General features: G+C 38.0%; 1 protein-coding gene, 1 long non-coding RNA gene and 1 other non-coding gene across 5 annotated transcripts in view; 1 reads left to right on the top strand and 2 right to left on the bottom strand.

The window, feature by feature from the left end:
• Nucleotides 1-23,744, top strand: part of LOC126590938 (uncharacterized) — a 94,234-nt gene that overhangs the window by 46,500 nt on the left and 23,990 nt on the right. The window lies entirely within an intron of this gene.
• On the bottom strand, nucleotides 58-139 carry TRNAS-GCU (transfer RNA serine (anticodon GCU)). Its single transcript has one exon. It is a non-coding gene; the product is annotated as a tRNA-Ser (tRNA).
• Nucleotides 1,345-5,676, bottom strand: LOC126590933 (BTB/POZ domain-containing protein At3g44820). Of its 3 annotated transcripts, none has more exons than XM_050256451.1 (3): nucleotides 4,820-5,676; nucleotides 4,217-4,286; nucleotides 1,345-3,716 (listed from the first exon to the last, which is right to left on the bottom strand). In XM_050256451.1, the coding sequence occupies exons 1-3, from the start codon at nucleotides 4,867-4,869 to the stop codon at nucleotides 1,932-1,934; spliced, it is 1,905 nt and encodes a 634-aa protein (XP_050112408.1). In that variant the 5' UTR covers nucleotides 4,870-5,676; the 3' UTR covers nucleotides 1,345-1,931. The 3 variants fall into 3 exon arrangements, with proteins under 3 accessions (XP_050112408.1, XP_050112407.1, XP_050112409.1); XM_050256450.1 differs by having other exon boundaries at nucleotides 5,432-5,676; XM_050256452.1 differs by lacking the exon at nucleotides 4,820-5,676 and adding an exon at nucleotides 4,668-4,720.

Raw genomic sequence — 23,744 nt, 5'->3', positions numbered from 1 at the left:
AGGAGCACGTGGCAGAAGGTGAATGGCTGTAAAATATTCAAAAGAAAAAAAATTTATCGACGCCTGAGAGATTCGAACTCTCGCGGGGAAACCCCATGTACTTAGCAGGCACACGCCTTAACCACTCGGCCAAAGCGTCGATTGATGGTATGCTTGCTTCGTTTACTACTTGAACTATGAAAAAACATATTCGTTTAAAGACAAAGCATACCTAAGTTTAGCCAAGTTGACTATACAAGTATGATCCATCCTCTGCACTCAATTCAAATTTCTCCTTTCGTATTTTAAATGAATTTAGTGTAATTATCATATCATTTGTTAATTTTTCCCATTTTCCCTCCCTATCTTATAAGGAAGGTCCGCAAGATATAGAAATAAATCATAAGGGCCTATTTGGCATCCTTCTTGGATTTAATTTTTTTGTTTATTAAACTAATGAGAACTAAGTAATTTAGTTACATTCACATGTGCTCGAATCACACATTCAAACTCAAAAGTTTAGAAAAATAAACACCACTGTCATGATAATGAAAAGATCAGAAGTGTGAAATTATTTTCCTGTTACTTATACCATACTATTTCATACTTACAGTTATGACTTGGTTCTTAAAGTACAACTTTTACTCCCTAGACCATATTTAGCAAGCATTTATGAATGTGTGGTGTACTTTTTAAACACGTGACAAGTATTTATTGGACGGATGATGCAATTATGCATTTGATACCAGAAAGTTTCTCTCCACCACATTAGAGAGATGTGAATAAGCTCATGAGCTTAGTCTTACCTAGCCGTCAAGAAACGAATAAATACTTCCATCTCCAAGCTTAACTCATACACTTGGCCTTACAAACTCAAAATAAACGAAATAAAATGAAAATTAAAACTTCTGGTTTTTCTCTACACTCTTAAGATGTTTGAATTGAGTTCACATCTTGGATGGTGGGCACTTTAATTTAAACAAGTAAGCATGTCTTTTAAATTCAAATAATTGCAATGTTTCATACTTTACCTTAATAAAATCTTATCACCTAACTTTTTACATTAAAATCTGTCACACAGAAATTTTCTTTTCTTCGGTGGCATTATTAGCAGTTAGCACTCAAAGCAAAAAAGAAACATTGACGATGAAAACTTTGGCCGTCTCTGCTTAGAATTTGAACAATTAAACGGAAAAACCGGGGATGTAACCGGTTATTTATCCCTCTCTCTATCTCTCACATCACGTAACACAATAGATTAAACAGACTCGGACCTTGCCTTTGCTTTCAGCAACTGCACTCCCTCATTTACAGAAAATTTCCACTGTTTAATGAACAGAAATTCCAAATCAAACCACCTCAAGGGAAGGCAAACAAATTCAGATATATGATAGCTGATATTTTCCAGTATTTCACAGACCTATAAGTTACAATTTGGTTCATAAGGATGTACATGTATAAACCCAGAAACAAGCTAACTGGAAGAAAAAAAAACCAAAAGAACGAAAATTTCTTCTCTCTGTGAAACAAGGTCTATTTACTTGTCACAAGGCTCCTCAAGAAGAGGAGCGCGGACCTATGAGTTCAAATCTTGGATGTGACTAGCATTCCGTTACAGGTAAGGTAACCGTAACTTCTTGAAATAAAACGCTTCATCCTATGATGACTGCAAAGTTCCAACCACTGTCGTATAAATAGGTGAAAGGAATTTCTCTCTGTACTCAGAATCCAAATTTACAACGACAATATTTCTATTAGTATGGATAGGTTGCGTACCATCCTCCGTTCAGACACTTCTGGAACTATTCTGGTTGGTTAACAGAAACATGAAGGAAATGAAACTATCTCAAAACATGGAAATCGTTTCGAGAATGTTGATTATGAATTTTTCCATTCCTTTCTCACATATTTTCTGGGAACCAACCAGAGCCTCTACTTACCGAGGCAAAGCTTTAATTGCTTTGTGAGGAAATTTTCTTGTGTTTAAAATGCAAGGTCGAAGGACGTGCCTGCTCAACTGATGATCTTGGGGATGGCCGAGTGCTCTCAACAGTATCTGGTTTAGCATCAGAGGGTCTCGAAAGAAGACTGCACCCAATCCTCCTGCCAACCACACGAGGAGAACTGAGGGAGCTATGTGATTTGCTCACCTTTTTCATCTCTTGCTTTATTTTACTGAACTCTTCTTCGAGTTCACCAACTCTAGATCTCATCTTTTCCATATCCACCTTTAAAACGCGATTCTCACGCACCATAGTCACCCACCCATCCCTCTGTATAATCTGGCCAGCCATGTCACCTGGGACAGTCGCAGGACCTGCAGGGCCACTTTGAGTTTCCAAGCCATGAAGACAACCAGCTAGAGCGGTTCTCAAATGCATCTGCTCAAAGAACAGGACTTGAAGAACAACTCTAAGTGGCAACCTCTCATTTTGAGATGCATGGGAACATGCATCAATAGATAGCTTCTGGAAGTCAATGATGCTGCACAGATCTTCCTTCTCTTTATCTGAGAGCCAAGGGTGTGCCTTGAAGTATATATCCAGTGACCTATACAACCCATCATATAAAGTTCTTGAAGATTCTGGGAGGGCCTCCGCAAGAGAGCGTATCTTTCCTGGTTTTAAAGTCACATCCGAAGCAACCTCCGCAATATAGCTATCTACCAACTTTGCAACTTTCTGTAAAGGTCTTGATGATGGTGATGTTTCCATGTCAAATGATGACGGAGAAAATGGTGTAGCCCTTGATTCTGATGACATAAAATGATGGATTATTCGTTCAACACAGTCAGTATCATACAATGCATCAGTATCTGAATAAGTAGGAATCAGAAGACCATCTAGGGTTGCCAATTCCAGCTGCATCCCTATTCTTCTCTCCAAAGCGTCCTTGCAGGTTTGACTGACACCCAATATTAATGCAACACGAAGAAGACCAAGTAGAAAACGGCAAAATGATTTCCCCTTCTTGAGGGGAAGAAGTTTTTCAATGCTTTCTAAAACTACCCTTTGATCAAGGGCAATGGGCGTCAAACTAAAACTTGTAACTGTTCTGGGTATACCGTGTTGTCCACCCTGCCATCGTCCTAGGCCAGGCAGGTACTTTCTGGTATAATGCATTATAGCACCTACTAGGTTTTCGGGTCTTATACCCCTTGTTTCCATTATCTTGATAAGCCTCTCAAACAAACTCACACTAAGGTATGAGATGTCTTCAAACCACCAGTTAGACTCAGAGCTTCGAATTCTCGCTCCAGTGTTAATTCCGTTCCATAGGATGCTTCCACCAGGACTCTGTAAGCTACCATACATCATCATGGGCCATCCAAACAAACTAGGATCTGTACAAACCATCACCGATATAGCATTTACACACTTGTTTACTATGTGAAGCTTTTCTGCCCTTTCAATTACAGTCTCACAACTTTGAAGAGCCAAGATAGAGTCTTTCCAGTTGTGAAGTACATTCTTATGGAAGAAACTCTCTGACTTTGAGAGCAAGTTTCCTTCTCCATACCCATCTGTCATTTCAAGGTAGTCCGCTGCGCAGTACACGATTACTACATTTCTTGGAGTCAATTCCACTCGCATACCATAGCAGAATTTAGCTGCAATCAGAAACATGTCAGGGCCACCTGGGAGTTCCTCCAGAACTGCAGTGAAAATGCTCTTGCGTGTGCTTTTGGACTCTTCGTACATATGTGATATCTTCCCACATTTTGATACGAGAGGAAACTGGAGATTATAAATATTATAAGTGACAAGTCCTACTTAAAATTCACAATTAACAACTATGATTTTATTTTCCATTATAAAAACATCCTTAGGGGGAAAGACAACAAGAACAACAACAGACCGCAATATAGAAAAAGCCACACCAACTGCAGAAATAAACCTAACATAACATAAAAGCTAATCACTAATAGTGAAACGAAGCCATCAGCGACATGAATATAATATTAGGGGATAGCGGCGGGGGGGGGGGGGGGGGGGGGGCAACCACTCAACCCCTATTTTTGGACCGGACACATATATTGGAAGCTTAGAGTGCACGGCCAATTTACAAGAGAGAAGCGAAAAGCTTAAGGCTTATGGCTAAATCTAGCATAACTTACCAAACTAGTCAACTACTTATTTCTGATGTTTGAGAACAACCCAAGCCTTTCTATTTTCTATCCATTCTCAATCCCCCCAAATTGCAGAACCACCGCATCAAATGATAGGTGCATACATACCTTGTGAAGATGGAAGCTCACGCCGTCCACGACCACAGTAATATCACTTGGCAATCCCGCTTTGCAAAACCTTACAGAGAGAGAACAAACAAAAAAAAAAAAATACATCAATTCCATACTCTCCAGCTTCCTTCATTAGTCAATGAAATAATGAATTTCCATTTGAACAGAATAAGGTTTATTTGGATTGAATTATAGACTTTGAATTATAGACTTGTATCTGAATTGAACTATAAAATTGAAAGCTGTAATTCAAATGGAATCAAACTCTGCTCCTCTGTCCTTACAGGCCATAAATTCAACAACCAATTAATTAAATTCGAATAAAGTCCTAAAAAAGAAGAATAATGAAGATTAAAGCCTTGAAGAAAACTTAGTAACGGAGTGATTTAATAAACAATTTACAATTTAACAAAAGGGGTTTATTCGTTATTGAATTATAGAATTCTACCTGAATTCAAATAGAATTGAAGGCTGCAATTGAAACATAGTTAGATTCTGGCCTTAAAGAACATTAATTTTGAGAATTGAACCTGGAAGAAAAGGGTCATATTTCTGTCCATGAAAGTGGTGTACAAGGGGAGGGAGGGAGAGAGAGATTACCAGTCATTGCCTTGTCTGCAAAACTCAGAAACCTTCCCAGCTGGAGCCATGGCTGAGGTGGGAAGAGAGAACCTTTACTCTCTCTCTCTCTCTCTCTCTCTCTCTCTCTCTCTCTCTCTCTAGGAAAACAAGAGCTTCATGAAATTGGGTGGAGAGGAGGAACAGAGACCCAGAAACCAGTTGTTTAATCAAACTTCAAAAGTGAAAAGGAGGGGTTAAAGACGGGCAGCAAGCAACGTAAGTAGGAATCCAGGTCCAACTTAGTCAAACAAATGCCGAGTGCCCCTTTACAGCTCGCTCGCCCTCTCTTTCTCTCTCATCAAATGAGAAAACCCCAAAACCCCACACCCACCACGACCACCAAACACCATAAGATGGGATGGGACCATAAATAAACAAAAAAACCCAACACAAATTCAAATTTAATCAAAAGACAAAAACCCAGAAAAGGATGCACAGATCACGACGCCCTCAATGAGTGAGCAAAGCAAAGTTCATAAAAAAAAACTACGAAAATTACGACACCCAGAAGAGGCCGGCATGTGCGGGAACAAAGTCATGGGGTCGAAGCAAGCAAAAGCATCAATCACTGGTCGAGAGGGAGGGAGGGACCTTTTTTGCTCTTTAGCCGGCCGAGAAAATAATGGGGTTTTACTTGTTGGAGACAAACGGTAATTAATCATTTATGTCTGAGGCTTTTTGGCAAGCACCTTCGCTGCAATCATTTTCCGAGCCGCGTGGTGTCGGATCGTCGCGGTAGTTTTCGGTTGCGATCGATTTTTATTACAAGTAAACATGGGTTTTTCAGGGAGATGATTGTGAGCGTGGGGTGTGGTGCCCACCAAGAACACTCCACTCTTTTTTATTTTTTTTGAGGTAGAAGAGCACTCCATTCTTAATTTCTTATAGTTGGTTGAAGATTCTTCAAGGAGTTGTAACTACTTTTATGGGGTCCTACATGTGACGTTTTGTATAAGCTATTTTATGTTCTTCAGAGTGGGTGTGGACTTCCATGCTGCTTCATTCAATACTGTGAGCGTTTTAGGAGTTAAATTTGATTTTTACAATTATTTTGAATTTGGCTTATTAATTGAAATGTCTCATGAAACTACCATTTAGTCTTGTTTGTACCATATTTTATCATTCTAAAACTACCAAATACCGGTTAACTTTATTAAGACATTCTAGCCGAAGCACATGGATTCTTCTCCAGTTAAGAGAACAATCACAACGCGACACATGTTAACATTAGAATAAAAGCTCTTAGAGTCCACATCGACCCTAGCGGAAGCCAGAGACTCCCCTTAACTATAAAAGAGACCATTCTCCTATAATTAATTCCTAAGGCCATTATTGTGCTTAAACTCATAATTAGAACTCACTAATAATGATTATTCTTGAACCTATGCATTGTGTAAACTCTTTTTTATTAATGAGAACTCCTCTACCACCGTGGACATAGCCCAACTTAGGGTGAACCACGTTTATCTTGTGCTTAATTTTCTATCTTTGTTTCTCTACCTATCCACCTACACTTAGTGATCGGAGCAATCTTGCATTGGTCACAAACTTAACACTTTAAGTTGTTCCAAAGCCCATCTAATTTTGTGCATCAACATATGTGGCGGTTTGTGGGAATCAACACTAATTCCTACTCTCACCAGCTTCGTCAAGCTGGTTTCCATCGTTCGTACGCTCTCTTTCAATTAGGCAACCCTCACCAACATTGGGAGTGAAATAGGCCACAACATGCAAAACGACACCCATTCATGTCTAGTGCAAGGCAACGAATGAGGGAAAGGAAGAAGGTTGAGAGCGGGAGTTAATCTATTATATTTAACTTGTGAGTAGGGCTGGACATGGTACGATATGGTTTGTGCGTGAATTGATACCGGAACCAAAACCAAAACCAAAAGTACCTCTCAATTTGGTCTGATATGGTTTTGTTAATCTCAAGTTTTGCTGCAGAACCAATCTCATTCTGATTGGCTTCGGTAGCAAAGAGCAATTCTAGAAGTTTATTGCAATGATAAAGAAAAATATAAAATCATTTACTATATATATATATTATTTATATACAAAATTGCACATTTACTATGATTTAATAAGTTCATATAAAATCATGATTCAAATACTACAAACTATACACTAAAACTAACAACAAAATCGATAAGTTATACTAAGAAATCCCAAACTACCCACAAAGTATCAAATACGCCTCTAATAACAAGAACATTGTCACTTGAAGACTTCACATTTCTTTGAACACCTCCAAACAAAGGACCTTCAGAGTGAACTATTGCCCCTAATGCTTGAGCCTCAACAATTGTTGCCTCTCTCTATCTGCATGGACATAAGCATGTGGGAATATATATTTGATCTCAATCAAGAAAAGTGAATAGATATACAAAACTTGAAGCCAAAAGTTAACCAGTAAAGACTTGAACAGATGTACGAATCTCTAACAGTCCATACAAGAAGCCAAAAATTAACTAATAAAGACTCGAACAGATATACAGAAAAACTTTGACAAGAGCATGAGTGTCAAATTAACATTGCATATACAATGAATGGAGTAAATACAGAACTTAGGTGTATGCAAACAAATGAGTAGAGGTTCGTCTTAATCAAAAAAATCTCCCAAAATAGAGAAATAGAGTAGTAGTACCTGAGAGAACTCTCAAAAAGTAGTGAAGTGGAAGAGTTGGCGTCATTTTGTTAATTGTATAATCTTCATGGCACTTGTGCCATTTTTACCTACATTTCACACCATGATGTCAATCACAAGAATATAAAAGGAATCATCATAATCCAGATAATTATTAAACCGTACAGATTTATTGTTGTACCTTGTATTGTATCAAATATAATTCAATATTAACTTGCAAATTGTATAACCCTGAATTAACAAAAGCAACAGTAAAAGAAAAAAAGGCACTAAGACCTTTAAACTAATAATAGATTAGGCGACGAAATTTGTATTTAAAGAACAACAGACCTGCGTCCTTAAAATTGGAATCCTTAGATGCTTGAACTTCAACAATGCAAATACTAATCCCCATACTAAAATATTTGAGAATATCAAACACTGAATTCACTGATAACAGAAAACTTGATCAAAATTGTTCTTTAAAAAATGAAACTACATAATAAATCTAAATCCAATTCTATCATGCCACACTCAAAAGGAACAATAACATATCAAATTCAAGCTAAGCACCTCAGAATTTCCCTAATTCATAACTCATTCAGCAAGAATAAATCCGACATTTCCCTTCTCTGCATAACCCAACCATTTGCAAGCATGGAAGAAAAAATCGATAATATCGGCGATATTTCGCCGATATTATCGGTTTTTTGCTTTACCGATATTTTAATAGGTATCCAAGGAATTTTCGTCAAAATATCGCGATATTATCGATAATATCGATAATATCACGATATTTTAGATAATATCGCGATATTTTTTTGTTTCTCGACAGTCAGTCACAACCTCGCCGGAGAATCGGAATAACTCCGAGCAAGAACGAAACCTGCAACCAAACGGAACAAAATCATCACTATCTTTCAACAAAAATCACCACTTTATACCAAAATCAGTGTTAAAATTACACTAATCCGAGAAGCAAGGGCTTGAATTCGAGCAAGATCTGGAAGAAAACAGTAGAAGCTGAGAAATCGAGTACCTCACCGGCAGTTACAGTGCTAAAGATCATCATCTTTGGAAGGCCGCGGATCGGACGGAGCTGAGAGATCAATGAGCAACCATTTCACAGATCGTATTCGATCAGCGGCTGAAAGAGAGGAGAGAGAGAGAGAGCAGAGGGAGACGCGGACGAGGAGGATCGCGTCGATGGGGACGACGGAGGAGAGGTAGAGGTCGCGGCCCGCGGGACATGGTGACGGGCTCAACGAGGAGGAAGGCGAGGGAGGAGCAGAGGGAAAGGAAGTAGAGGGCGCCGATGGGGATGACCGATTTGAGGTAGAGCCACGGGGTGCGAAAAGGGGTATGTATGTTGCTTGGCTCTTCGTTGAAAAGGGGTGCGAAACTGAGAAACAATGGAGAGATTGAAACTGCTACGGAGAGATAGAGAGCCTTCTGAGGCTCTGGGCTCGAGGCAAGGGCAAAATATGTAGCAGCTGCTAGGGTTTTTCAATTCAAACAGGAAGCTGCTGCATTAGCATATATTGTAGTTGTCGCTGCACTTTGACACAAGTGTGGACTTGGACGTGTTGGGCTGTGTTTCTCTTCAATAGCACCAGGTCTTCAGTTCGAATCCAGGTGATCTTTGTTCTTTTTCTTCTTTTCTTTTTCTTTTATTATTTGTTTATTTTAATTTATTTGTTTTCTTTTCTATTTTCCTTTTCTTCTAGTTTATTTATTTTAGGCTTTTGTTTTATCTTTTACAGTTTTTATTTTTGTTCTTCTTCTTTTCTTTTTGTTTTATTATTTGTTTATTTTAATTTCTTTGTTTTCTTTTCTATTTTCCTTTTCTTCTAGTTTATTTATTTTAGGCTTTTGTTTTATCTTTTACAGTTTTTATTTTTGTTCTTCAATCTTAGTTTATTTTTACACACCTTGAGGACAAGGTGTGCAATAAGTTTCGGGGTGGGAAAGTAAAATTTTAGGATTTTAATTTTTTAGGCTTTTGTGTAAAATATTGTACTAATTCATTATATATAAATGATTATGGTATGTTTAGACTTCTTTCATTAATTACTACATATTTTCTACACTCACAATGTTTGTCAGCTCGCTATATAATCAACTTGATAATGTTAAATCCATCATGCAATGCACTTCCTTCCAATTTTTTGTGATAAACTAATAGATAATTGACTAAATAAACATCCTGCAAAGTTTCAATAAAAATTTCCAAGTTTTTCTTACAATTTCCGTGGTTTCCATGTAATTTTTATCGATATCGATATTATCCCGATATTTCCATCGATATTTCCGTGTTTTCGGACTACCGATATTTCCGATATTACCGATATTTTCTTCCTTGTTTGCAAGAACATCTATATTGGCAGCATAAGCCAAATTTCAACCCATTTTTCCTTCTTTTCTACTTATATTAGTCACATAATAGCAGTTCCTTTACAAAATGGCAAAAAAATTAGCGAAACAAAAATGTCACATTCCGGCCTAGGCCCTTACCACATCCTGGGCTCTACTCCTCCGTAGCACGATATTGTCCGCTTTGGGCCTTGACCACGCCCTCACGGTTTTGTTTCTGGGAACTCACATGAGAACTTCCCAGTGGGTCACCCATCATGGGATTGCTCTCGCGCGAACTCGCTTGACTTAGGAGTTCTTATGGAACCCGAAGCCAGTGAACTCCCAAAAGGCATCATGCTAGGTAGAGATGAGAATATACATATAAGGCTTAGATGATCCACTCCCCTAGGTGATGTGGGATGTAAAAATCCACCCCCCTTAGGAGCCCGACGTCCTCGTTGGCATACTTTCGACCAGGGATTGGCTCTGATACCAAATATATATATATATAGAAAGCTAAAAGCCCACTCACCTGGAGTCTATGCTACAACTCTCTAGCATGAATATCGAGTCGTTACGAACGATCGACGCCTGTGACTAAGGCCAATTTGGCCGGGAAACACCTCAATTTCACTCAAACTCGTTGGAAACCCTTGAATTTGGATGTTCTTGATTCGACTCCAAAACCACTCCAACGCCCCAACCAATGCTTGGGCTTTGTTCCAAGCCTCAAAGGCAATCTAATGGTGGTGGAGATCGACGAGATTTCATTAAAAAATGGCGGATCGCCGTCAATGATGCCGTCGGCATCGTCCTCATTCTTTCATGAAATTGAACTCAAAGGCCCTTAAATTTGGGCTAAGATGGTAGATATGAAGTTGTGGAATAGCTTTTGGGTGATGGAATGGTAAATTTCGACTGAAAAATGGTGGAAATCGACCGGAATCAAACCGGGTCACCGTCGGGTACACGGGTCGGCGGGTGAGCCCGTACCCCCCTTTTCTTTCCTCTCTCATTTCCCCTCATTTTCCCTCTTTATGATTCGTCCATTCCTTTTTCTCTCATCTCCTCATTCCTCCACTTCTCTCCTTTGTTCCTCCTTTACTTCCTATCTCCACCACCCATCACCATTTTCTTTAATCTGGGCTATACACGTGGCTCCACCAGATTTTGCTCCAAAAATCTTGAGCATTCTAGAAAATAATAAATTTACAATTTTACCCTCGACTTCATTCGTTAATAACTCCTTCGTTATAACTCCAAATCGCGTTCCGTTTGCGTCCACGCATCTGTAGCGATAAGTACTATGAGGATATGCCAAGAAAACGAGTCTTACGTGACACGACACGGTAGTCAACAAAAGTCAACACTTTGCCTCAAAGGGCATTTTCGTAAATTCACTTATTAAAATTATAAAAATCATAATTTTTAGGTACGGGCTGTTACAAAAATATAGCATCGTTGAGTATTCAAGGACATCAAAATTGAAAATGAGAGCAGGACTACCTGAGGGAGATCTTTCCCATAACAGGGCCGGACATTGCATCCAGTTCCCAGTGGTTGGCGTGAACTTTGGCATCGCGAAGACGGAAGCATGACGCGACGACTGCTAAGGTTTGCTTAGACCTCATTGGTTAAGATTCATCTTGGAAAGCTTCAGGCCTTACATCTAAACCAAACACAAAACTATCTCAAACAAAATCAGAACGCAAAGTACGATCAAAATCCTTTAAATCAGTTTACCCAACCCTAAGTCTAGTTTTAAGAAATACTATAACACCAATTGAGAGATGAATTGCGATAATACCTAAAGATCAGAGATAGAGATGAAAGTAAGAGCGTTTCCTCTGTTAGTGGCTCCGAAAGAGAATTACAGGGAAAACTAATGGATTTATGCATCAGAAACATGAATTAAAGATGACAATTAAAAAGGGAAGAAAAAAAAAACCTTTTTGAGGGCTTTGACTTTGACGATGATTTCGATTCCACCAGAAAGAGGCTGTCGGTCTGTTTATTTGCAGCGAGGGAAAGTAACTCCTCGCGTCTGTTTTTTAGTAGTGTGAAATTTGAAAGATTTCAAATTTTGGGAAATTTTTGAAAATTTTCTAGTCCCGCCTTTTTTTTTTTTTTAAATAGTGTGCTTAATTGCATCACAATTAATGGCCGTGGTAAATAAAAAAATTTGGTGTAATTACTAACAATATTGACCACGGTTAATACCTGTGATGGTTTAATATTTTCACAACATGATGATTAAGACTGTGGTAGTATATTATTTTATTATAACGGGCCATTACTTGCCTGTTGTAAAACATTGTTATCCACAACTGATAGGAGCATATTTATGTAACTTAGTTAGCTTGTTTTCTTGCATTTTCATAGTTTGTTTGTGTTTATTATAGTGTTTTAAGCTATTTTCGTGTGTTTGTAGGTCCATATGACAAAGTTGACAAGAAAGTGCAATTTGGAGCATTTTGAGGCAGTTTTAGGCATCAAATGGATAGCTTATGAATGGAGCAAGATGGATGGACAAATTTGAAGTTCATGAGGCTAGGAATGAGCTGAAAAGAGTGAAGAAATAAATCCAAGTCAAGGAAGATAAGAAATCAGCTCAAAAGAAGGAACTTTATCCAAAACCTTATCCAACCTTATCTTATCTTATCCTTGCCTAACCTAACTTTATCTTATCCTATCTTATCCAAATCAATTTGTGCCTTAATTCTAGCTATTTCTAAGGGATAATTATGCATTTAAAACATATATTTCAGATTCTAGAACTCTTATCCCTTAAGTGCCGCATATATGACCTTACCTAGGTGAATTAGGACTTGTAATCCTTTTCTACAACCATGCCGTGTATCCTTATTCATTTAGGATCAAAAATAGGTGCTGGAACATCCTTTCTAGAAGGCCTTATTCCTTGTCCTACAAACCTGGTGCCCAAACCTTTCTAGAAGTTCTAGAAGAAGTTCTAGAAACCTGTTTCTATTCTCCATATTTCCTTTGGATTTCTGATTTCTAGAAGACCCTTTTCCTCTAAGGATTGTGTATTAACTTCCTATACAAATTAGGCCTTCAAATCCTTTTCCTTTGCTACATAGAATGCCGTGGGTTTTAACCTATAAATACTACATTTTGCCGCACAAATCATTACCCACCCTCTACCATATTTTTCTACATTCATACATCCCTCTTGTGCCATGAGTATTGCAAGGAAGGAGAAAGAATGAGCTACCTGGTGCCGAGCCTATGCCCAAGCTTTTGGGAGTGTTGGAGCGTTTCTAGGTGTTTTCCATCTTTTGTTTCAATGTTTAATTCAAATTATCTTTGTTTATTTGCAAACATGAGGAACTAATTTCTTTATAGTTAGAGGTGAATTCGAAGCCATGATTATATGTTTTATATGAATTGATTTCATCCAATTAGTGTTTCATGAATCGTGGATGTGGTTTACTTATCGGTTTTATTAAGAACTTGTTCTTGTGTGTTAATTAGGGATGCATACTTAGTTTGCATGCATGAATTTAATGCTAGAATATAAGGGAATTTCACCTAATCGTTATGAACTTATATTCATGAGTAGTAAAAGTCGTTAGTCACGATTGTGTTAAGTAAATCCTAGGCAAGAGTAACATGCTTTTCATAGTTATGAATGCCTCATCAATGCTTATGGTTTCCATTGAACTTAATGATCTTTGTTAAGTGTTTCTATCATGCATATTCCATAGTTAGGGAACTTGATAAAGAATAACTTGGTTGTGATGCGTTATCCATTCAATTCAATGAATCTAGGGAAATCTGAGAATTAATTAGTTCAATATAATTAATTTGGGGCATTGTCATTCATGGTTTGTCGAAAGAATAATTGGAAATCAATTCCTATGCATATGTCGTGTGTGGAGAAGGAACCCTCTAACTAGCCTTTCACCATTCTTTTTAATCCAAATTCGTTTTTCTTAAGTTTATTTTCAAAGTTTCTGTTTTAAATTTCAATTTCGTCAAAATAAAACCCCTTTGTTTTAAGTCTTGTTTTTAGAGTCAAAATCTGTTTTCTTTTAGTTGTTTGAGTCTTTTAAGTTCTATTTTCGTCCAAATCACTTGTTAGGTATAGAATTAAGTCTTTTTGATTGTTTCTTGCTGTTTTGAGTGTTTTGAGTTAGTTTTGAGTCTATAGAGTCTAGTTTAGTGTTTTTGAGTCTTATTTGTGTTGATTAGCATCCCTAGTTAATCCCCGGTCTAGAACGATCCCTACTTGCTTAAATACTACAATTGTCATCAATAAGGTTTAATTTGTGTGTCAACTTAATTTTCACATCAAATTTTGGCGCCGTTGCCAGGGATTACCAAACTTGCTAATCCTTTGTGTTTGCCGTGTATTTTACTAGTTTTCTGATTTTGTTTTGTTTTCTTTGTTTAGGTACTAGTTTATGACTCGGAGTTCTCAACCGGTTCGTGAACATATCTTGGACTTTAATGACGATTTTGAACGAGATTTGAGAAGAAGAAAGAGAAGGCATCCAAAACCTAGTGAACCTAGTTCAAGTTCAGAGGCCGAATCTGAATTTGAAGAAGAAGAAGAAGAAGAAGAAGTTATGGCAGTGGACAACTATACAATAAAGGAGCACTCGACCTCGGGATTAGCCAATGCCACACCCCTTTGCATTCAATATCCCGTGGCTGCCCAAGGCATGACCGATGAGTTTGAATTGAAGTCAAGCTTGTTGCATCACATTCCTAAATACCATGGGCTGTCCATGGAAGATCCAAACAAGCATCTTAAGGAGTTCGAGGTGGTTTGTTCGAGCATGACACCCATTAATGTCGATGGGAACATTCTAAAGATGAAAGCCTTTACATTCTCTCTTTTGGAAAAGGCTAAGGATTGGCTATATGAATTGGCACCCAGAACGGTCACGTCTTGGGAAAGCATGAAGATGGCGTTTTTAGAGAAGTTCTTCCCCACTTCGAGAGTCATTCTCTTGAGGAAGAAGATTAGTGGCATTCAACAAAGCCAAGGAGAATCCTTTCCCGCATACTATGAGCGTTTTAAGGCTCTTTTCTCCTCGTGTCCTTAACATCAAATGAAAGAAGAACTTCTACTTCAATACTTTTACGAAGGACTTCTTCCAATTGAGCGACAAATGCTTGATGCTTCGGCGGGAGGTGCATTGGTTGACAAAACACTAATTGCCGCAAATACCCTAATTGCCAATCGAGCATTGAATGCACAACAATATGAAGGCCTTGGACAAAGAGACCTTCCACGGCAGCAAGTTAATGAGGTAAGTTCTATGTCCGACATTCAATCACAATTAACTAACCTCACTTCCATTGTGTCTTAGATGGCTGAAAGGATGAAGCTACAAGGACCAAGTGTTTGTGGTGTGTGTTCTATGTAAGGACATCTCAATGACCAATGCCCTCAATTGATTGAGAATGGAGGGTGGGAATCTGCAAATGTCGTGGGTTTTGGGAGCCAAAATCAGCCACGCAACGATCCATACTCCAACACTTACAATCCGGGTTGGAGAGATCATCCAAATTTCAAATAGAGAGAGCCACAACAACATGCCCAACAAGGGGGATTTCGACAAACACCACTTGGGGTGTTTCAAAAGCCATTCATACCAAATCAATACCAAACATAACCTGCCCAAACAAGTTCAAGTATGTCCTTGGATAATGATACAATTCTTAAATTACTCACCACTTTGTCTCAGGGGCAAGATAATCAAACTAAAGCAATCAAAACCAAGACAAAAGGGTGGATCACTTGGAGAAACAAATTGGGCAGATTGCGGAGTTTGTAGGACAGTTTCGAGACCAAGGTAGACTCCTTAGTTCAACCATCGTAAATTCGAAGGGAGGATTCGAAACTGCCAAAGCAATCATATTAAGGAGTGGCAAGCAAGTTGGAACCGACCCCCAAGCATCTAAATCAAATAAAAAAGAGGATGAAAAGTTGCTGTTTGAGGAGGAAGCATAAGGCACACCCACGGCAAGGGTGGAGCAACCCTTGCCGCAACCATCTTCCAACTCCAAACCATCCAATTCGGCCAAGGTAAGTCCTAATTCGAAATTTTCTAGTTCTATTCCATTAAATGCACCCTTTCCTAGCAGGTTTAAGCAATCAAAGAAGGAAGAGAACGAGAAAGACATTCTGGAGACGTTTCGGAAAGTGCAAATCAATATACCTCTTCTTGATGCAATTAAGCAAGTTCCAAGGTATGCTAAGTTTTTTAAAGAACTTTGTACCACAAGGAGAAGAATTTCGAACAAAAAGGTTGTCCAAATAAGTGAGAATGTCTCCGCTGTTTTGCAAAGAAAATTACCCCCCAAATGCAAAGATCCGAGTAGTTTTACAATTCCTTGTGTTATTGGCAATACTAAATTTGAACATGCTATGCTAGACTTAGGAGCCTCAATTAATGTCATGCCTTATTCAATTTATGCATTTATGAACTTAGGCGAGCTTAAAAATGATGGTGTTATAATTCAATTAGCCGATCGTTCTAATGCATATCCGAAAGGTGTTTTGGAAGATGTCTTGGTGCAGGTGGATAATTTGATATTCTCAGCAGATTTCTATGTGTTAGAGATGGAGGATTCACCCAATGTCACTCCATTGCCAATCCTACTTGGGAGGCCCTTCATGAAAACAGCACGCACCAAGATCGATGTGTTCAAGGGGACTTTAACAATGGAATTTGATAGGGAGATTATTAATTTTAACATTTCTGAAGCTATTAAATTTCCTAAAGATGATCATTCTTGTTTTTCTATTGATACATTTGATGCATTGGCGCAGGAATTTCTTGACTCGTTGGAAAATGATCCCCTTGAAACAACAATTGCACAAGGAATTGGGTTGAAACCCAACCTGGCTGTACCCAATGTAGCACATGCCAAGATTGTGGCAGCCTTTGAATCATTGCCACAACATCGTGGTACGCCTTCTAACCCAATTCCAATTTCCATTTCAACTAATACTTTGTTACCTTCTGTGATTCAAGCCCCCGTTCTTGAGCTTAAGCCTTTACCGGATCATTTAAAGTACGTATTTTTGAGAGATGAAGAAACGTTGCCCGTCATTGTCTCTTCATCACTCACGGCAATAGAGGAGGAGAAATTGATTCGGGTGTTGAAAGAGCACAAAATAGCCATTGGATAGACATTTGCCGATATTAAGGGGATTAGCCCTACAACATGCATGCATCGCATATTTCTTGAGGAGGGGGCTAAACCAACTCGAGAGGCTCAGCGCCGACTCAACCTTCCAATGATGGAAGTGGTGAAGAAGGAGATTATCAAACTTCTCGATTGTGTAGTGATTTATCCAAATTCAGATAGCCATTGGGTTTCACCGGTTCAAGTTGTTCCAAAGAAGTCCGGAGTCACTGTGGTGAAGAATGCTGAGAATGAGCTTGTGCCAACCCGTATCCAAACAAGTTGAGCTTGTGCCAACCCGTATCCAAACAGGTTGGAGAGTATGCATCGATTATAGGAAGCTAAATAACACCACAAGGAATGACCACTTCCCGTTGTCGTTCATTGATTAAATGCTTGAAAGGTTAGCCGATCATGCTTTTTATTGTTTTCTTGATTGTTATTCAGGATATAATCAGATTGTCATCGTTCCGGAAGACCAAGAAAAGACCACTTTCACATGCCCTTTTGGTACTTTTACTTATCGTCGCATGTCATTCGGTTTATGCAATGCCCTTGCCACTTTTCAAAGATGCATGGTAAGTATCTTTTTAGATTTTGTTGAGAAGATTATTGAGGTATTCATGGATGATTTTAGCGTCTTTGGTGATTCGTTTGATGGTTGTTTGGAAAATCTCACATTAATCTTAAAACGATGTGTTGAAACTAACCTTGTTTTAAATTGGGAAAAGTGTCACTTTATGGTAAAACAAGGCATAGTTTTAGGGCATATCATTTCTGAAAGGGGAATTGAGGTTGATAAATCAAAAATAGATCTTGTACGCTACTTACCCTCTCCTACTTCGGTTAGAGAGGTTCATTCTTTTCTTGGACATGCAGGATTCTATAGGCGATTTATCAAGGATTTTTCAAAGATTTCTACACCCCTATGCCGACTTCTCCAAAAGGATGTGCCCTTTGAGTTCAACGAGGAGTGTGAGAAGGCGTTCAAACACCTCAAAGAGATGCTAACTTCGGCCCCCATCATTATGCCACCAGGTTGGAGCCGTCATTTCAAGCTTATGTGTGATGCTTCCGATTATGCATTAGGAGCTGTTTTATGACAAAGGAAGGACAAGCAGCCACACGTTATCTACTATGCATCCCAGACCTTGAATGATGCACAATTGAATTATTCCACCACTGAAAAAGAACTTCTTGATGTTGTGTTTGCTTTAGATAAGTTTCGTTCATATTTACTTGGTACTAAAGTTATTATTTAAACTGATCATGCAGCGTTGAAGTATTTGCTCACAAAGAAAGAGGCCAAGCCAAGGCTTATTCGGTGGATGTTACTTCTCCAAGAGTTTGACGTGGAAATCCGGGACAAGAAAGGAAGTGAAAATGTGGTGGCTGACCACTTGAGCCGTTTGGTGCATGAGGAGGATGCCATACCTATCCCAGAAACATTCCCTAATGAGCAGTTCTGTCCATTGAGGTAAGTGTGCCATGGTATGCCGATTTAGTTAACTATTTGGTCACTAAACAAGTTCCAAACACCCTAAACAAGCAACAAGGTGATAAATTGAAAAAAGATGCACGTTTTTATGTTTGGGATGATCTTTATTTGTGGAAATATTGCCTTGATCAGATTCTACGTAGGTGTGTGCATCATTCTGAGTTTAATTCAATTTTAACTTTTTGTCACACTTATGCATGTGGGGGACATTTTGGCACCCAAATGACAGCACTTAAGGTGTTAGAATGTGGTTTTTATTGGCCTACAATCTTTAAAGGTGCTAGAAAGTTTTGCATGACTTGTGATAGATATCAAAGATTGGGCAAAATATAGGTCCTAAAGAACAAATGCCGCAAACTCCCATCTTTAGTGTCGAAATTTTTGATGTTTGGGGCATTGATTTTTTGGGACCTTTTCCTTCATCTCATGGTTTCAATTATATTTTACTTGCGGTTGATTATGCGTCGAAATAGGTGGAAGCAAAGGCCACCCGTACTAATGATTCTAAAGTAGTTGCAGATTTTATTAGAACTAACATATTTGCAAGGTTTGGAATGCCAAGAGTACTCATTAGTGATGGAGGGTCTCATTTCTGCAGTCAAACCATTGAGGCGTTGCTCAAGAAGTATAATGTCACGCATAAGGTTTCAACTCCTTATCATCCTCAAACAAGTGGGCAAGCCGAGGTTTCGAATCGGGAAATCAAGCAGATTTTGGAGAAGACCGTAGGGCCAATGAGGAAGGATTGGAGCTTGTGTTTGAATGATGCATTGTGGGCATATCATACCGCCTACAAAACACCAATTGGGATGTCACCATTTCGGCTTATCTATGGGAAACCATGTCATCTTCCTGTTGAGTTAGAGCATTGTGCACATTGGGCCGTTAAAACTTTCAATATGGACATTGATGCCGCAGGTCTTCATAGAAAGCTTCAATTGAATCAGCTTGAGAAAATTAGGAATGAAGCTTATGAGAATACTCGTATTTACAAGGAGAAGACGAAGGCGTTCCATGACAAGATGATTCGTAGCAAGACGTTCTCTATAGGGCAGAAAGTGTTACTCTTCAATTCTCGTCTTCGTTTGTTTCCGGGTAATTTGCGTTCCAAATGGATTGGTCATTTTGTTGTTACTAATGTTTTTCCTCATGGTGCAGTCCAAATACAAAGTTTGAAGACGCAACAAGAATTCAAGGTGAATGTGCATCGTTTGAAGCCCTATTATAAGGCCTTTGAGGAGCATGTCGTGGAGAATGTACCTCTCCATGCCGTTGGCCCTATTGCAACTTAAACGGAGGTATCGTCCGGTTGGAAGACGTTAAAGCAAGCGCTTCTTGGGAGGCAACCCATGCAAATAAGGAAGCCCTGGGAAGTTCCGGCATCATAACCAGATTTGCGTTCCTAAACCCTACTCTTTATTGCTTTTACTTTGCCATATTTGTCTTATTTGCTAGTTATGTTATTTGCTTGTTTTTGTGTGAGTCTATGTTTGAAACATTGAGGACAATGTTTGGTTTAAGTGTGGGGGGGGTGGTAATTGATGTGTTTTTGTTGCAAAATTCGTAGGATTTTACCACCTAACATTTCAAAGGTTGTTTTTCAATGTTTTTGAGTGTTTTTAGTGTGTTTTGATGTGTCTGTAAAAGAAAATACGAAAATTCAAGAAAAAATTCGAAAAAAGTTTTGAAAAACCCAAAAAGAGTCGTTTTACACTTGTTTTTGTTTGTTTTTATGTGTTTGTGTCTTAGGGTACCTTCCAACACAATGATGAGGATTTGGTTTTTAATTGCATGACTGTTAAAGAAAGTTACAAACATGGATGGAAGTTTGATATACTCTTTGGTTTATGCTTGGTTATAGTTATAGTTTACAAATTCACATGTAATCACAAAGGAAAAATAAGTTTTTGTAACATGCTTGAAGGAAGGAACTTAAACTAACGCTACAACCCTGAGAGACTTGAGCTTAAACTTTGTTTGGAGAGTGATTAATCTGTGATTTCTTGTTCTCTAAAGTCGTTGCATGATCTCATTATTCTTTGCTTGGTACCACCAGAGCCAAAAAGCCTTCATCCCATGCATTTGTTTTGTAGGTTTAACCCTTTTGAGCCTTAATTAGCCTATTTTCGTTGTTAGCCACATTACCCCAACCTAGTCTAGAATAGGACTATCCATACCCTTGTTCTTAAAGTATAGTGGAGCATGACTAAGAGGGAATTCCTTTAGATCAAACATATTGCAGAAAAACAAGTGTGGGGGAAGGGATTTTTGTGTGTGTGTGTGTGCGCCAAAGTCTTAAAAGAGGCACAGATAGAGAAAAAAAAAATTTGTGGAAAATAGAAAGAAAAAAAGAAAAGTTGTGAAAAGAATGAAAAAGAGTTGAAAAATATGTCAAAAAGAGCTCTAAAGTGTTGGTTGTTGAAGAAAGGGTCCAAAAAGCTTGAATTTAACCCTAAGTGTTGCATGAATCTTCCCGTGTGTTTAAAAGAGTGATTTCTGCATTCTAAAGGGAATTCTAAGTTGATTTCATTGCTTTGCTTACTATTGCTTTAAGAACGTTTGTTTATCCTTAACCTTACGTGTTAGGCAATACCCTTAGTCCCATTACAACCCTTAGACTTTAATCTTGGTTGTTGTGTATTTCAATATGTGGAGTTTGAGATTGGTATGAGCATATGGTGTCATTGATTCTCGCGTGTAAGTACTAGCATTCCATTCATGAGATCATATCTAGCATGCTTAATAACTCCAGAAAATGCTTTCTTTGTTATATATATATGTGAGTGTTCGTCTACATGTTTACATCAATTTTCTCACATATAACTAGTGTAGGGTGTGTAGTCAGAAAATCTGAGTGAAAATAGAGAGTATATCCTGTGAGGAATTGAGGGAATTCTCTAAGGCATGTTACTGTCATTAAAACCATGTTTTAAATTGATTAAATGCGAGCTAGTGAATGGTGACTATGATTAAGTATGTGCTCGAGGGTGAGGATAACTAAAATCTATGTAAGTAGTGATTTTTAATGTGTCATGTTTCATTGGAAATCCCTGAGACAAACGTTGGAAGGTTTAGGTTATGCTATGTTTTGTTTTGTTTGTTTTGTTTTGCTCGATGACTAGCAAAAGCTAAGTGTGGGGGAATTTGATAGGAGCATATTTATGCAACTTAGTTAGCTTGTTTTCTTGCATTTTCATAGTTTGTTTGTGTTCATTATAGTGTTTTAAGCTATTTTCGTGTGTTTGTAGATCCATATGACAAAGTTGACAAGAAAGTGCAATTTGGAGCATTTTGAGGCAGTTTTGGGCACCAAATGGATAGCTTATGAATGGAGCAAGATGGATGGACGAATTTGAAGTTCATGAGGCTAGGAATGAGCTGAAAAGAGTGAAGAAATAAATCCAAGTCAAGGAAGATAAGAAATCAGCTCAAAAGAATGAACCTTATCCAAAACCTTATCCAACCTTATCTTATCTTATCCTTGCCTAACCTAACTTTATCTTATCCTATCTTATCCAAATCAATTTGTGCCTTGATTCCAGCTATTTCTAAGGGATAATTATGCATTTAAAACATATATTTCAGATTCTAGAACTCTTATCCCTTAAGTGCCGCATATATGACCTTACCTAGGTGAATTAGGACTTGTAATCCTTTTCTACAACCATGCCGTGCATCCTTATTCATTTAGGATCAGAAATAGGTGCTGGAACATCCTTTCTAGAAGGCCTTATTCCTTGTCCTACAAACCCGGCGCCAAAACCTTTCTAGAAGTTCTAGAAACCTGATTCTATTCTCCCTATTTCCTTTGGATTTTTGATTTCTAGAAGACCCTTTTCCTCTAAGGATTGTGTATTAACTTCCTATACAAATTAGGCCTTCAAATCCTTTTCCTTTGCTACATAGAATGCCGTGGGTTTTAACCTATAAATACTACATTCTGCCGCACAAATCATTCACCACCCTCTACCATATTTTTCTACATTCATACATCCCTCTTGTGCTGTGAGTATTGCAAGGAAGGAGAAAGAAGGAGCTACCTGGTGCCGAGCCTATGCCCAAGCTTTTGGGATTGTTGGAGCGTTTCTAGGTGTTTTCCATCTTTTGTTTCAATGTTTAATTCAAATTATCTTTGTTTATTTGTGAACATGAGGAACTAATTTCTTTATAGTTAGAGGTGAATTCGAAGCCATGATTATATGTTTTATATGAATTGATTTCATCCAATTAGTGTTTCATGAATCGTGGATGTGGTTTACTTATCGGTTTTATTAAGAACTTGTTCTTGTGTGTTAATTAGGGATGCATACTTAGTTTGCATGCATGAATTTGATGCTAGAGTATAAGGGAATTTCACCTAATCGTTATGAACTTATATTCATGAGTAATAAAAGTCGTTAGTCACGATTGTGTTAAGTAAATCCTAGGCAAGAGTAACATGTTTTTCATAGTTATGAATGCCTCGTCAATGCTTATGGTTTCCATTGAACTTAATGATCTTTGTTAAGTGTTTCTATCATGCATATTCCATAGTTAGGGAACTTGATAAAGAATAACTTGGTTGTGATGCGTTATCCATTCAATTCAATGAATCTAGGGAAATCTGAGAATTAATTAGTTCAATACAATTAATTTGGGGCATTGTCATTCATGGTTTGTCGAAAGAATAATTGGAAATCGATTCGTATGCATACGTCATGTGTGGAGAAAGAACCCTCTAACTAGCCTTTCACCATTCTTTTTAATCCAAATTCGTTTTTCTAAAGTTTGTTTTCAAAGTTTCTGTTTTAAATTTCAATTTCGTCAAAATAAAACCCCTTTGTTTTAAGTCTTGTTTTTATAGTCAAAATCTATTTTCTTTTAGTTGTTTGAGTCTTTTAAGTTCTATTTTCGTCCAAATCACTTGTTATGTATAGAATTAAGTCTTTTTTATTGTTCCTTGTTGTTTTGAGTGTTTTGAGTTAGTTTTGAGTCTATAGAGTCTAGTTTAGTGTTTTTGAGTCTTATTTGTGTTGATTAGCATCCCTAGTTAATCCCCGGTCTAGAACGATCCCTACTTGCTTAAATACTACAATTGTCATCAATAGGGTTTAATTTGTGTGTCAACTTAATTTTCACATCAACAACATGCTGACTAAGTCCGTGGTAAATGGTCACTTTTTATAACGGGCACATAATGTCCGTGGTAAAATTGATGTGGTAAATGAGCTATTTTCTTGCAGTGAATATACAAGTTTTAGCACTCTCCCATGAACCAG

Source organism: Malus sylvestris, chromosome 11, assembly GCF_916048215.2.
Source record: "Malus sylvestris chromosome 11, drMalSylv7.2, whole genome shotgun sequence".
Classification (NCBI taxonomy): Eukaryota; Viridiplantae; Streptophyta; class Magnoliopsida; order Rosales; family Rosaceae; genus Malus; species Malus sylvestris.
This window is presented reverse-complemented; position numbering and strand designations above follow the sequence as displayed.